The 16,363-nt window shown below is 43.9% G+C and overlaps 1 protein-coding gene across 1 annotated transcript in view; it reads right to left on the minus strand.

Annotated features, from left to right (window-relative positions):
- The window catches only part of Nek11 (NIMA related kinase 11), a 134,476-nt gene that overhangs the window by 86,562 nt on the left and 31,551 nt on the right, over positions 1-16,363 (minus strand). Inside the window, exon 2 of the mRNA XM_055629779.1 lies at positions 11,197-11,362. Within this exon, the coding sequence (XP_055485754.1) occupies positions 11,197-11,362 (166 nt within the window). The remainder of the gene's footprint in view (positions 1-11,196; positions 11,363-16,363) is intronic.

The raw sequence follows: 16,363 nt of genomic DNA on the forward strand, positions 1-16,363 counted from the left end.
TCATTTGAAAAGGAGGCTCTATACGCTCATGGTGCCTGCACTGTCTTTTTGAGAGTGAGCAGAATTATGTTTGCTGTGTGACTACACAGCATAGATTTATGCTATTGAGGAGCAAACTGGAAAAACAAACCCTGAAATAGTATGCCTGAAAGTGAAATACTAAGAGGAGCTATACAAACCTCTGGGTAGGATCATAAGAAACACTGTCAGTTCTTACTACAGAATTAAACAAGAGACTGTTCAGTCAGCATGAAGATAAGACATCAAAAATTAAACCCAAGCTCAAGGTCTTCGGTCACCTTCCCTATCCTTTGATTTTTCTTTTTCAGATTTCTCTGCTGTTTTGCATTCCCCATGCATTTAGCGCTTTCTTTAATAAGCACTCTGTGGATTATCTCCTGAGGGTGTGGCTGAGGTAGACAAGTCCTTTGCAGATGGTGACAATGCAGTGTGTGTTTAGTGTCACAAAGAAAGAAACTTGTATGATGCGGTCTGGCTTTAACTTAGCAGTGTGGGAGCATTTCTTTCTTTCTCTAAACTTATCATCTAAGCAAAAACCAGCTCATTCCATAAAATGTCATGTGTTCTTATTACATGCGCTAAGTTTTAATGATGACTTTTCTCATTAAAACAAATAAAAGAATAGGCTCGAACTTGAGCCAATATTAATGTTGCCCTTCCTTGACACTTTCCTTCACTAATGTCACCTCACAAAAGCTACACAGAAAGCCTTGATGGGAGCTTCTAAGGTTTGGAAAATCTATAGCCCATACTATCACTTGGTAGATTAATGGTGACCCTTCATGCCTCATCCCAATTACTCAACATCAGATGGACTAAGAAACACCAAGGCCTTTAAGAACTGAAAAAACCTCATCTACAGTGTTCTAAACACCATCTTTGATCGCCAGGGACAAGTTTAATTCCCCAAAGGATTCGATTTTTTAAAAATTAATCCACTTTCAAGGCTGTCAACTAAAGCACTTACAAGTACTTTGAAAGACCAAAGAGAACGTTCTCAGAAGTAAACACACTGTAAAGTGGAAGTGCTCAAAGAAAGGATGGACGAAAGGACCTTTGCAAGGCCAGAAGGAGCACGAAGCATCCTTCTGCCCGACTTCTCCACTTTAAAATGAAAAGGCTGCCTCGTATTAATTCATTGAGTTGCTATCTCATAATACCACATCTTTAATAAACAAACATTTGTCCTTGCCCTTTATAGCCAGCGGTAGCACGGATGGGAAAGGACTCAGCCTTCTTTAAGAAGCTGGCCATGGGGAGTTTGACCATGCTCCAGTGAGTATACAGGCAACACAAATTGGAATTTTTCTTCCTCATTTGGGGGGGGGGGCAAGTAGTGAGGGGGGTTGTCTTGGGAGGACTGGAAAATGAGGGTGCTCAGGGTGCAGAATGTGAAATTGCCAAATAGTCAATAAAACTTAATCAATGAAACTTAAAAAAAAATTATCTAATACACTTCCAAGTTTAGCATGTAACAAAATCACTCAATTGGCTTAATATGCATAGTCAGATTCTGTATGCCAGGATAAGACCAGATTATGTGTGTTTCATTTTTGTGCACGTGTATCTGTATCCTATGTATATCAACGCACGTTGGGGTTATGCGCACACAGATGTGTGTCCATGTGGAGTTGTAAGGCTGACATCAGGAGCGAAGCTTTGCTGCTTGCCGCTTTGCTCACTGAGGGCAACTCAACCCAAAGCTCACAGCTAGTCCGACGACAAACTTGCTCCGGGGATCTGAGTTCTGAGCACTGGAATTCCAGGCAGGCTCTGCAGCCACGAGCCATTCGCGTGGGTGCTGGGGATGCAAACGCAAGTCCTCACATTGCCATGGCTAGTGTTTTACCCACCCACTCATCACCCCAACCTAAGAATGTGTTTTTAGCATGCATCTTAGGTGCCTCTGGAGCACAGTGTGAGCACATGACAACAGTTTGAGAAGCAGGAAGAGGTGTCTTTGGGAAAAGCAGGGTTGACTAGGAATTATTTAATAATGATACATTTTTTTAAAGCCCATGGTGGATGCAGGGAGCAAGGAACGGGATCACCTGTCATTGCACTGTCGCGTTCTGCAAGCTCACTGCAATAGAGTGCATTAAACATGGGGAAATGGCAAGCCACGTTGTGATCTTTAAAGCAAAATGAGACAATCTAATTTTTAAATAGCCTCTGAAATATAGCCTCCATTCTTATGACATGTTATGATTGATAATGCAAGTGACAGTCCTGAGGCTTAATTGGGAATTCTTTTTGTCTATAGCATCTGGTAAAGTTATTGGGTTCTTCCTACTGACAAAATAAAGTAGCAGAACTTGGGTTGGTTTGTTTTTTTTTTTAATCTCAATATGAAATAAGGCTCACAATCTATAAAACATTGGATTATTGTTTTAAATAAGCTACCTGAGAAAATGTTAACTATTCAGATATTTTAGCTTGTATATTTATATAAAGTCATAAACCAACTAAAGCCATGCCTCAAATATTAAGTTTTGCTACATTTATGACCTTGCATATGAATTAACTTCTTTTAACTAAAATTCATTTCAATTTTCAATCATTATGTTACAGTTTTAAATGAAAACTGGTGGTCATACTTCATTTCTGAGACAGAATCTTCATTCCTTTTTTCCTGTGTATAGATTTCTCAAAGGAAAGCTGGACACATTTTAGCTAACAAACACTTCAAATCTACTAGCAGAGATACTTTAAGGAGTAAAAGTACGTCATACTTTAAACAAGGTAAAGGAGAGGAAAAGCGAATGATTTCCATGCACTGTGTAGGAACAATGTCTCACCCTGTAGCTCAGGCTGACTTCAAACTTGAGATCCCCCTGCCTCAGCATCCCAAGGGATGGGATTACAAATCTGCATCACCATGTCTGATAATATTTTAAGTTTGATACTATACAAACCATGAATGGATTGATCAGATGTGTAAAAATACGACACGTGTTATTTATTATCTTTTCAAACTGAATAAGCCAGACTCTAGACTCATATAAAGGCACATGGTCAATGTAGAGAGGACCATTTATTTGTGAATAGAGAGGTCCAGGCACGTACTGTCTGGATGAGACCAAGCTCTCTGAAGACAGCCGCCTCAATCAGAGGTACGTTAAGCAAAACAGTCCAATGAGTGGATGTCTGCTGTGAGCCCACACCATGAAGAATAACTACCGATCCAACAGAAAGCAAAATGATAACCATCTAGGGATGTTCTCCTATAAACTGCAGATTGTGGAAAGTGATGGTACCTAAAGAAACACCAGGACTATGAGCTTTTGGTCTAGTCTTCTGTTGAGGGGAAATAATGAGTAATCATTACATTAAAATATGTATTTGTATACAAATTGAGATATGTGTTTCCATGTGTATGTAATATACATATAGAATATTTAAAGATATGGGTCGTAACTGAGTATAAGCTAGGAAAATGAGAAATCTCCCAAATGCTCCAGTCCTGGTCCTCCAAAATTCAATAATACCCAGAAAAATCAATTTCAGAAAAACTGATTTCAGAAAAATCACGTCACCCTGGGTTCTGTTTCTATTTCTTTGTTTGTGAAATAGAATTAATGAAAACTTCTGGCTGGAAAAAGTGGCTCTGTGGTTAAGGGTGCTTGCTGTACAATCACGAGGGCTGGAGTTTGCCTAGGACACATGACAAGCTGAGTGTCCCATTTGTGCCCGTAACCCCACACCCAAGCAGCAGAGTCAGGAGGGCTGGCTTCCGATGTTTGCTAGTTTCTAAGCTAACCAAGAAAATGTGAGCTCCAGGTATGGAAACAGACCCTGCCTCGAAGTAATAGGTACAGAATGATAGACAAGAATCCCCAAACTTTCTTCTGACCTTGGCGTGTGCACACTCATTCGCACACACAAATATGTGCATATAAACACACAGATAAATAGACACATGGGTAAACCTTTTAAAAATTAGATTTTAAATACTTCCAATGAACAGAAATCACAAAAATATGATGTGTGTGGCGGGGGGAGTATTAGAAATAGGACACCCATGACAGAAAGTGCAAAGGAAGCTATGAAGAGATGGGCAGAAGGGCACAAAAGGGGCTCAGAGGGCTGGGGAGAAGTATGAGGGAAGAGGATCAATAAAAATAAATTTTCTCTGAACACACCAAAATTAATCCTAATATTGTATATGCTAAGTTAAATTTTTTTATTTAAAAAGAAAAAAAAAAAAGAAGGGTTGGAGAGATGGCTCAGAGCTTAAGAGCACTGGCTGTTCTTCCAAAGGTCCTGAGTTCAATTCCCAGCAACCACATGGTGGCTTATAACCATCTGTAGTGAGATCTGGTGCCCTCTTCTGGTGCGCAGGCACACATGCAGTCAAAATGATGAAAAGACAAAAAGAGTTCACTTCTAGGCCAGGCATGGTGGTACAAGGCTGTACCAGGACTGTAATCCCAGAACCTGGGAGCTGAGGCAGGAGGACTGCGAGTTCTAGACAAGCCTGGACTACATAATGAGACCCTATCTCAAAAGGAATTTCACTCCCTCTCATAGAAGAAAGGAGAAATGTTTAAAATGTACAGAAGCGTCCAATAGCCAAAGTTAGAACAGTCTGAACCACAGAACTGATAGCGCTAGCACTGAGCTGCAACTCCTGGAATATAACGTATCCATGAGTCCATGCTGACTGAGAGAAATAACTGAAGAAACACCTGAGTGGTGAGAGGGAATATGTCTTCCTTACAGAAGAACCCTGGCTGAACAAGTGAAGGGTGTCGCCGCAACCGTGCAACAGCAAATGAAAGCTGCTGGATGACTTCCTCTGAAAGATGCTAGACTCACAGGGCGGGGGCTTGAGAAGGCACAGAGCATGGCGTAATCCAATGTACCTTCCCCAGGATGCTCCCCAGTTAGGAAGGGTAAACGGTAACTTTACAACAGAGAAACCCTCATGCCAGAATCTTAGCTAAGTGACCCAAATTAGTGTCACGCCTCTTCTGTGGCAAGATGTTAAGATAGGGGACCTTAGCCAGATCACAGGGAAACACAAGACTAGAACATTCTGAGGCTTCTCAATCGCCAGAAAAGACTTTGTTAGCACTCATCAAAAGCGTTATGAAGAAAACAGAAAGTGTGTGTGTGTGTGTGGTGTGTATGCTGGCACACGACAAAGGGAAACTGCCATAGATTAGATGCCGCCAAGGAAATATAGTTCAGTCATAACAATGGCCAGGTTTCCACCACTATATTGCAACATTTTAGTGGTTAATGCTTGGGGATACGTTCAGCTGAAACACACTGCAATCAAAGGTGAAGTATTTGGTTCCTAAATCACACACCCCCCACTTCTCTACCTCCATGTTGTTTCCTTGAACTTCAGTGTCCCAACTCTACTTGACAGAATTATCCCTACACTTCAAGTTCAAGTATAATAAGCCAGCTCAGGCAGGGTTCCCAAAGTCCCGAGCTACTCGTGACCATCTTTCTTGTGACATCATCTATTTTAGCCATGGATAGAAATGTCTCATTTTATATGCCAGTCAGATTCATTAAAGAATGTTGCCGAGGACCGGGGATTTGGCTCAGGAGTAGAGGGCTTCCCTGTGTGTGCCAGGCCTTGGGCTCAGTCCCCAACACTGAAGAAAAGTTGCCACATCATCTGTTACCCCAAATTATATCTGAGAACTCTATCTGACACGGAGTTGAGGCTCAGGAGTGGCTCTTGCCAAGCTCGGAAAGAGCCAGTAACTAATACAAAATACCAACTTATCTATAAGCCATGTGAACAGAATTTCCAAGGTGACAAAGAGCTCATGTGGGTTAGGGACCACATTTTTCTTTCCGCAGAGGTGTATATGGAGAACGAACAGAAGCAGCTGTGCAGGGAACAAGGCAGAGCCAGGTAGGTGATCTTTAGGACACGTGAGGCCTGGTCATCACCTACTCCCATAGGCCAGACTCCCCTGCTCTCAGGTCTGGGCATCACCCTGGCTCACTAGTCCTTAAACACTGATCGTTTTTCCTTTATTATTTATTCTTACACTAACCATTCTTCTTTTCCCCCAGTTTTAACCCTGACTGCCCATTTAAAACACCCAGAGGACTTTCAAAATCATGTTGCTGTAATACCCTGGCCAAATAAGTGAGATTTTTTTCAGAGGTGAGCCTCAGGCCCAAGCAGTTTTGAAAGTTCTCCGGAGCCCAGGGGGTCCTGCAGAGACTGATGCACCAACCGAGGACTATGCATGGAGAGGACCTAGACCCCTTGCTCAGATGTAGCCAATTGGCAGTTCAGTCTCCATGGGGCTTCTCGAGCAAGGGGAGCAGGGGCTGCCTCTGTCATGAACTCAGTTGCCTGCTCTTTGATCACTTGCTCCTGGTACCTTACCAGGCCACAGAGGAAGAGGATCCAGGCAGTCCTGATGAGACTTGATGGGTTATGAGCAGATGGCAGAGGAGGAGAACTCCCCCTTTCAGTGAACTAGGGGAAGGGGATGGAGGGGAGAGAGAGACAGGGTAGGACTGGGAGGAGTTGGGGAAGGGAGCTTCAATCAGGATATATAATGAATAAATTCTAAATAAAATAAAATAAAATAAAAATTTTAAAGAAAGAAATTTCTCCGGGTGAGTAGAATGTGCAGCCAAGAGCTAGAATGATCTTTCTACTCTGACACTGATGGAGACACTGTAGCTGTTCCCATCACCAAACAGAAGACAAGCCAGTCCAACTCTCACCGAGAGTACATGTTCTCCTACCACTGCCCCTCTCTCCTGGAGATGTATGCTCTCACACCCTGCTGCATCTCCTGACAGGAAGCTTAGTTTTCTGGGACACCTTGTCCTCACTCACGTGGAAGACCTGAAGGAAGACTGCGCGGTCTCTACTGCAGTACACTGTAAGATGTAGCCGTAAAGTGGGACAAGATACGTTAGACACATATGTCAGGTGGATGCAGCTAGTCTCTTCTCCTTTATTATTAATGTTTGGTGGAAATGAGGTGGGAGCCCGAGCAAATGGTAAATAATCAGCAAAGAAACAAACATCTTGAAAGTAGAAAGGGATCCAATGCAGGGGAGTTAAGAGCAGGTAGTGGGGTGGGATGAACGCAATCACAGTACATTCTAAATGTTTATAAAAACATCACAGTGAAACCTATGATTTTGTATGACTAACACAAGCTAATAGAAGTGTTTAAAAAAGACTTGTCTTAAATGCTAACTTTATAGTTCGACATGTTGACCTAAGATGTGATTAAGAAGTGAATGAAGAAATCTCTCACATATTGGAGTCTGAGAAAATAAATATGATGTTATGTTGAGGTTCAGGCAAAATAAAAATGCTTCGTCAGTTAGGGACATGGGGGCAGGAACGACTCCTCCATGTCTTTGCATTTTTACTATACAGGGGAGAGGAGAGCCCTCCTCCTGAAAGGAAGCCTTTGACTGTGGGAGAGGAAGAAGCAGTGAAGGGCTCAGGAAGCTGGGTAGAACCTGAAGATGTGGGCCTAGGAATAAAAAGTGTTAGAATATGTAATGGCCTAAGCAAAGATGAGACATAAGAAACTGGAGGAAGGACAGAGAGGAGAGGGCATGAAGCTCCATTTCCTCCTCGTGTGGAGGAGGACAGGAGACGCCAGCCCTCGAAATGCTCTGTGGCTTTGATAGCTTTGGAACTATCAGACAGCACCTTGGCAGCAGCGCAGGCTGGCCTTGAACTTGTGGTCTTCCTGTCTTTGCTTCCCTCATCCTGGGATTACAGTACTACAATACCAAATGGCGGATGCTTCGTTTATGTATTTATTATGTGCGTATGGAGGGTGCATATATTCATGGATATGTGCTTGTACATGTACCGTGTGTGCCTGCGTGCATGTGTGTCTGTGTCCACGTGTGTGTATACATATGTGTATATGTGCCAGGTGTTTTCCTCTATCACCCCCACCTTGTGTTTTGAGGCAGAGTCTGTATCTGAGCCTGGAGCTCACTGATTAGCTAGAGTGGCCAGCTCTGGGCATCCTCCTTTCCCCATCTCCCCAGTGCGAGGGCTGTAGACACATGCCACCACAGTCAGATTTTACATGGATTCTGGGCATGCAAACTGTGCTCCCCATTCTTGGGCAGCAGTCTCTTTACTAACTGAGTCATCTCCTCAGCCCCCAGTTGTTTGCTTTTTCACAACATAACCGGAGGTGTCCTGTGGGCTGAGCATCAGATACAGATATATCAGTTGTGCAGGGATATATTACAGACTTGAACGGTCCCAAATTAGATTTTATAGAGGGAAACATGGAGGTAACCGTTTCTATGAGACCAAGGTTTGGTTGCCTGCTATTTCCTATATCAATAATTTTGCCTCAATTAAGAAAAGGATAACATCAGGCCTGAGCAAGTTAAGAGTGAATTTGCATCTGATGATGAGGAATATCTTTGCTAACAAGAAGGGAGCAACATGCACACATCATTTCTCAGGAGTCTTGGAAGAGGCAGCCTCACAGCTCAGGACCCATGGAACCCTGGAAGCTCAGCAGCTGTGCAGTGCAGCTGGCAGCCATCACTATGGCAACATCCCCTTGAAGCAGAGCAACTTGGTCCATGGAAACCAACCATCATTTAAAAATTAACACAGATCATCCGCATTGGATCCCGCACGGCAAAAACCATTTTTATAGAAATGCCCTTTCTAAGGGCATAATTGCAATGAGGGAGCGGATTTGAATATAGATTGTGAACTGGACGGGTGCTTCTCAAACGTGAGCTTGTTTCAGACTCACCTGGGGAGCTTGTCAGAACACAGATGGCTGAGCCCCGCCCCCACAAAGGCTGACTCAGTATGGCTAGGCTTCAGGCCAGGCCTCTGTGTTTCTACCAAGCGAAGCAGATGCCGCAGATGTGAGATTCCACCTGAGAATCACAGTGGCCTACATTCTCACTCTGTCTCAGTGCTAAGTTCCTGAGTTTTTATCACTTTACTGTAGGGCCCGTGGCCTTAGAAAATACAGTAGTTATTTGGGACAAGGGAGCATTCGGTCTGGAGCTCTGTGTTACCTCTCTGTTGCTGTGACAAAATGCCTGGGAAGATCAACTTAAAAGCAGGAAAGACTTATTTTAACTCGTGGTTTCAGGGGTTCCAGTCAGTGGTCAGTTGACTCTGTTACTTTGGGGCTGTAGTGAGGGGGATCATTATGGAGGGAGCACATCGCCGGGAGAAGCTACTCATGCCCTGGTAGCATGAGGAAAGAATGAGGAGGAGGCAAGCACTCTGATGCCACCTTCAAAGGAATGACAGCAACGTCCTAACCAATGTCCCAAGGCCCTACTTTCTAGAGTGTCCATCACTTTCCAATAAATAGCACCTAAGGCTCTGTATCACCTGGACCTTTGGGAGATGATCACACAGTTCAAGATGAAAAACTACATCATGTTTATTCTCAAGCAGTTCAGGAAGAGGCTAGATAGAGTGTGTATAAATGGAAAAAAGAAATGACGCAGCAGATGTGAGATATGGAGAAAAAGAGATGTGAGGGACCACTGTGGTAACCTCACAACCTGTCTGGTAGCTCAAAATTACAGTAAAAAAAAAAATTTTTAAATCAAAATTAATCTGGGAAAAGAAAGTTAGAGGATGTCATCTAAGCCTTTTGCACACAGCAGACACAAGCTGTCCATGCCACTTCATTTTAAATTAATTAAAAATAAACACTTCCTTAATTTCACTAACAAAACTTCCAAGACAAAAGCCAGTGTGACTAGAGGCGACTACAGCAGAAGGCAGCACGGGTTCAGGCCACTTCAGTTCCCCAGCAACCCCTACTGAGCAATGCTGACCTCAGTTTAAGATGCTTTAAGATAAGAAAAGCGTCTTAAAGAAAAGTTAGTGTGCCCCAGGTGTGGTGGCCAATACCTACAATCTCAGCTCCTGCGAGATCAGGAGTTCAAGGCCAGCTATAACTACATAGTGACATGGTGAATTTAGGAACAGACTGAAGTGTGTGTGTGTGTGTGTGTGTGTGTGTGTGTGTGTGTGTGTGTGTGTCTGTCTGTCTGTCTGTCTATATCTCTGCCTCTCCCTCCCTGTCTTTTCTAAGCAGAGAAGGAGCAAGCCAGGAGAGTGGTTGAAAGGACAAAGGCCAAGGTGTAGAGAACACTCCAATTCATTAGGATGAGTGTGACTAGTGGTTTCCTACTAGGTGATGCTCCAGCAACTGTGTAAAGCAGCAAGGGTGCTCCGGGTACAATCTCTACTTTCCCTTCTGCCCCTCAAACACACAGCACCCTCAGCTCCCATTTGATTGTCCCAATCCTCGGAGCCAAACAAGCTTGCCTTCTGCTCCAAAAAGAGACTTCTTTCTTTCCAACATAATTTCTTTGGGTTTCCCCAGTCACCCAGGTGATGAGCTGACTAATTTCATTCTCCATAATTTCTAATCCCCCTAAGAAGCATTTGGACAGCCTCGCTCCCAGACTATCTAGGCATAATTTTAAGCATGTCATCTTCTATTATGCTCTGTCTGATACAGCCCCAGCCACACACACACACACACACACACACACACACACACACACACACACACCTAACCTTTGAGTTGTGAACACACAGAACCACACCACAGCTTCATATTTTCCATCTTCTCTCTTCACCTTTCTAAACTTTACAGTCATTTCAAGCTGAGTAAAGCACAAAGCTATTACTTCAAGAGAACATAGAATAGCAGAGGAAACTGTGAGTACTTGAAGCTATAATTCACAGGTCAATAAATAGGAATGACTTCTCTGGGGAAAATGGGACATAGTCACATTTTCAAATTTCAAGCAATAGAACTGGAAATCAAAATGTGAGCTGTGCCTCCACTATCTCCAGGCCTTGGATAAGAGTCTGGATGTCCATGTGAGCACTCATTATACTACCATGGGAGGTTTGGGCAGCCTGTGCCCCATATATGTAGAAGCATTTCCCATACAGAGATTCCTTTTCAAAAATATATTCACTCTGACTGATTTGCCAAAGGGAGAAAGACAATCATTAGAAATTAGTTTTGTCGGTTATTTAGAGTAGATTATTCTTAGCTACAAGACATGAGACCTCAGGCCTTTAGAATTCAACTTGCTGTTTGAGAATGGGACTTTTGAGATGTCTCTTTATATAAAAATTTTACCATGCAACAGAGTTTTACAAATATTTCTAAGGGAGGAGAGTCTCACCTCACAGTATTCTGTAATAATGCAAAAAGTATCCTGTTCCATGAAGCTTGCATGGAACTTGACAATGGCTGGATGATTTAGCTTGGAGAGGAGCTGGGCTTCCACACTGGCCTGCACAGTTTCATTTGGATTTAACTCTCCAACAGAGATTTCCTTCAGTACCTTCCTGCAGCCAGAGAGAGAGAGAGAGAGAGAGAGAGATTAAGACTGAGAAGTGTGTTTAACGCATACGAGCAAGTGGTACATAGCCCCATCACTATGCCAGCAGCGGCTTAGGGTCTAGTTCTGCCTGCGGTATTGAAGCCCTGGGCCCCTTTCTGTCCTGACCAGTACCGTGGTGTTCCACAGCCTCTGACCAGCACACCGTGCCCTCTAATTATCAGGGCAGACATGGAAGCTGGAACACTACTGCTGGGCTGCTCCTCCTCCATCTCGGGAGACATTTGCTTTTCTTCACAGAATCTGTTTCCATTTCTGTATATCGTCTTGTCTGTATCTGCTTACCTACACTCATCACTACTTTTCGATTTTGTCTGTCTTATCATCGTCCTCCTTCCTCTACTCTTTTATCTACATTTCACTCTGCCGTGTACAGACTCACTCTCCCTCCCTCCTTCCCTCCCTCTCTCCCTCTAGCTCTCTCTCTCTTGCTCTTGCTCTCACTCTCTCTGCTCTCAAATGTTCCTAAATCTATCAATTGTATGTCAGTCTGTATGCACCATATGTATTTCTTCTCTCCTAACTGCCTGCTTCGTTGCTAGCAGGATTTAAGAAGACAAAGTTTTTTGGTGTTTTTTTTTTTTGTTGTTGTTGTTGTTGTTGTTTTGTTTTCTTTTTAACCAAAAACACTGATAGAGTCTCTATCATGGATAAATGGGGGGGGGGCACTCATTAAATTTCCAAATCATTAATTTAAAAATTGTGATGGAACCATGAGGAGTGGACCAAAATACTACCTCTCCCCATCCAAGGGGGGTGGGGGGAGCCTGAGGAGCAAACCAATTATAGTGCCGCACCGTAAAGTAGATCGCCTGGGGACGGCACTTTAGCACGCCAATTACGCTGTGCAGACAGATGCCGCTGATTGCCAGGGATTCTGACTGCTCATTAAGGCAAGTTCTGTAAGGCTCCTGCTAGAAAACACTTTGCAGAAACTATTAAGAGTTACTACCTTGGCATATTAGTTGAAACTCTTAATTAAAGCCACCTCGTAGACTGGCCGCCGGACTCCAGTCATGTCGAGCTGGTGCTCACTCTGTCGTTGCCAGATGGAGTACCCAAAGCTGGCAGACTCTCTGGCATGCCCGTGGACTCCGGTCCTTCTGCTTAGGAGACGTGTTTACCCAAACGAGTGGGTGTAGTCCCAGTCCTGTTTATGCAATTGTGTTGTTATGAATTTACATATGATAAAACTGATGGAAGATTACTACCAGTTTACCCTTGCAAGAAAATAGAAATGAGAAGCTTATCAAAAAAAAAAAAAAAGTGACAACTGACAAGGGGCAAAAATCACACTTAATGGGGTAAGCTTGTAAAACTCCGTGTGGACTCAGATTTTGGAGTTCTCAATTTATCCTGTAGGAGATAAACTTGGAAAAGTAGCCAATGTGGGTCTGTTCTATGAAAAAAAAAAAAAAAAAAAAGATGGAGAATCTAACCAAAGGATTTTAGATTTTTAACAATACATGGTAAAGTTGGAGATGTGAAATGTTTGAAATTTCTCTTTCAGTGGATGTCATTCCAATCTACTAATTGTTTCTTCTATACAGCTAGGTATCAGCCCCAATTGTATTGAACGGGAAGGCTTCTATCAATCTTTAAAACGTGTGCTGCAAGCATTCACTCAGTCTTTCTCACCAGCTGTGTGACTGAAAGAGCAGCTGTTGCCTCAGGCGGCGCTAGACCTGGCTGCTCAGTCAGACTTGGGGCTCAGAAGCTTTGAGGTTGCAGTCAGAGCACCACTGTGTACTTCTGAGTGACAGTCTGCGGTTTAAATGTTTGCAGTCACACCAGAAAGTTCGGGACCGGAGATCCTTCAGGATCGACTGCGCAAGCATGGGGACCTAAGCTTGGATCTCTAAGTGTCAGGTATGATCTGAGTATGATGGACGAGAGGATCCGTGGGGGCTTGCTGGCCAGCCAGTCTAGCTAACCGGTGAATTCTAAGTTCAGTGAGAAAGCATATCTCAGGAAGGGAGGTGAAGAAGTAATGGAGAAAGACATCTCCATGCCTCCCTCTGCCCTCCTTACACGCCTGCATGGATGTACACACACACCCATGCACACACACATGCACTCAAGCACACATGCACACGTGTGCTCATGCACATAAACACACACCACAAACTGAAAATTCTAAGTCACAAACTCTGCCCTCCATGTTGAGAGTGTAAATACAAAAATTTGAAAAGTGTTTGCATCCTCTGGCATTAGGAGATTGACATTTGACTTTTCTTCCTGACCCATACACACACAGACACACACACACACACACACACACAGATACACACACACATGCGCATGTGCGCACGCACACACACACACACAGCCACACACACACAGATACACGCACACGCGCACGAGCGCACACACACACACACACGCACAGACACACACAGATACACACACACACACCTCATGTTTATTCTCCAGACTCTAAGAACAAAACCCTTCTACTCTGAACAAACATCATTGAGAATTAAATTTCTTACAGTGTAAGCTCGTTAGCATGTTCACTTTAAAGGTTCCCGCAGCCCATTCATTTTAAGCTCATCTCACGCCCAACAGAAAACTGTCACCTCCCACCAAGAACACATGAATTGTGGCAGGCCTGGGCTCTCTGGAAGGGGTGCACAGGCTTTGGGCTCTACTTTCCCACTTACAGGAGGCTTTCAGTGTGTGGTAACTTTAAAAATCATTTAAACATTTGGTTCTCTTCTCTAACACAAGTGCACTCGTGTTGGCTTCATTAGATGCTAAAAAGCCTGCTAGACCCCTTTCTTGAGAATGAAGTAACTTCTACAGAAATACATGGTGGGTAGGAATCTACAGAAAAACTATTTTCCTAAGAAATAACAGTAAATAAATAATAATAAGAGGGAGGGATAGGCCTGTTTTCAGAACTGGCACCTCAGGCTGCTAATAAGCCCAAAAGAAAAAAAAAAGAAAGATATATAAAGACACATTTTCTTCTCTAGCTTCTGAAGGGTACACAGCAGCAGGCAGTTTAATGACGTCTTCATAGTGTTTCACTAATTTACCATGCCCTGGCTGGCATGCAGCTGTAAAAGTCACAGTGGTTAAGTATGTTAATATAGAAGCCTCACTCAGACTTGTAATGTTCTCTAGCTGTGAAGGAACATGCGCTATAAAAAGCTTGAGCACGCTTATTTTCCAGGCAAGCACCAGCTACTACACAACAGAGCATGAGATTTTCCACGGGGTTCTGCCTAGTCCCTGTCTGACCACCCAGTGATAAAGCCTAAGACTGTATTTGCCCAGAGCTTAGCAGATGAAGCTGGGGCTATCAGAACCATATCGTCTCTAGGGGACACAGACACATTCTTCCTTCCTTGCCTAAAATCATATTGCTGGACCAATAGGAAGAACTCTTATAGCTTATCAGTGTGGGAACTGTATATCCACTGAAGACGGCATGGAAATGTGCCAAGTCAAAGGCAGCTTAGCATTTGCTCAATGGTTTTCAGCCTGTCCACCTCTTCCTATATGACATGATAGGTACTTATTTTTATCAAAGTCTTGACTGTTTGGGGGAGGCTTTATGACAGCAGAAAGAAGAGCTGTCCCTGAAGACCCAGCTCGTTCTGCAAACCCCTCTTCTCCTGCCTGAGTGGCATGTTGCTTTCTAGAGCTTGTAAACTGACAAACTCTGGAAAGTGATTTTCAAAATTTGGGATAACGGTCGACAATTTGTTTCCCCTGAAATCAGTTCACTGTTTCTATCAATGAGACAGATAGATGGCGTTTTTGAGAGATTAACCATGCATTATCTCCCCCCCCCCAAATGTCTGTGTGTTCTTCCACAATCTTCTGCTTCAGGAAGCAGACACTGCCTCGGGACCAAGAGAGAAACACTACACAATGTAACTCACATCTCAGGCCCTTGGGTCTCCAGGAGACGAGATAAGCCTGAAACACAGGAATCTGGAGTGACTCCTGGCCAGTGAATGAAATGAATGAACTGTCCCCACTCTCAGAAGAAGAGGCACTCTGGACCAGGGCAGTGTGAGAGGGTCAGGACACAGGAAGGAAATGGAGCCCTTTGCAGCCCTTGGAATCAGCTGAGATGCTGGAGGCCAGGACTAGGAGGGAGCTACACCTAGAAAGCAGAAAGCCCGCACACTCTTTCCAAAACATCACAGTGCATAAACCCGCATTTTCTGTGTCCAGCTGTAGAAGGGCCTTCAAGCAGTATGTGAACACGTGTGTCCCAGAGAACCCTGGGATATCCAGGATCCTGTGTGAGCCTGGCCTGAGCACTGGAGGTGGAAATGGCCTCTGGTAATAGCAGCATCTCAGAGAGGCCTGCAAGGGCAATGGATGCAGCCAGACAGCTGGCCAGTATGCTTAGGGAAAGCCAGGGTCCTTTCCTTTGTGGTTTAGCCACCGACATCCAACTGTATGTGGTAGTGAACACCCATCCGAGGAGCACTGCCACGTGAGATGATGCAGTACAAATACAGGCTTTTAAAACCTTAAACTGAGGTGGATGCTTTGACAGTGGGGTGGAGTATCTGAGGTCTTCTGACGCCAGGACTAGGACGGCAACGTGTTAAGACAAAATCGCAGGAAATAGATTTTAACTTTAACTAAATAAGAAGTTCGGAGTTTTGTTTGTTTTTTAAAATTCAGAAAAAAAAAAAAAGAGTTTTAAGACAGACCTTTCCCGTCAGTTTAAGGCAATGACTATTTTATACGCCTTTCTTAAACAGGAGAACCTCCGTTTGCTTGCTTCAGCTTGCACGAGCCATCGCTGCTGCACATACCTGTCTTTGCAGCAGCCCTGCGTCTTCACACAGCTTCCTCACGTCGAAGCAGATCCCTGGGATGTGAATTCAGCCTGCTCCAGCTGGCAAACACAGACCCCCGCCCCACCTGTAACACACACACACACACACACACACACACACACACACACACACACACA

Source organism: Psammomys obesus, unplaced genomic scaffold (genome assembly GCF_907164565.1).
Source record: "Psammomys obesus unplaced genomic scaffold, mPsaObe1.curated_primary_1811, whole genome shotgun sequence".
Lineage (NCBI taxonomy): Eukaryota > Metazoa > Chordata > Mammalia > Rodentia > Muridae > Psammomys > Psammomys obesus.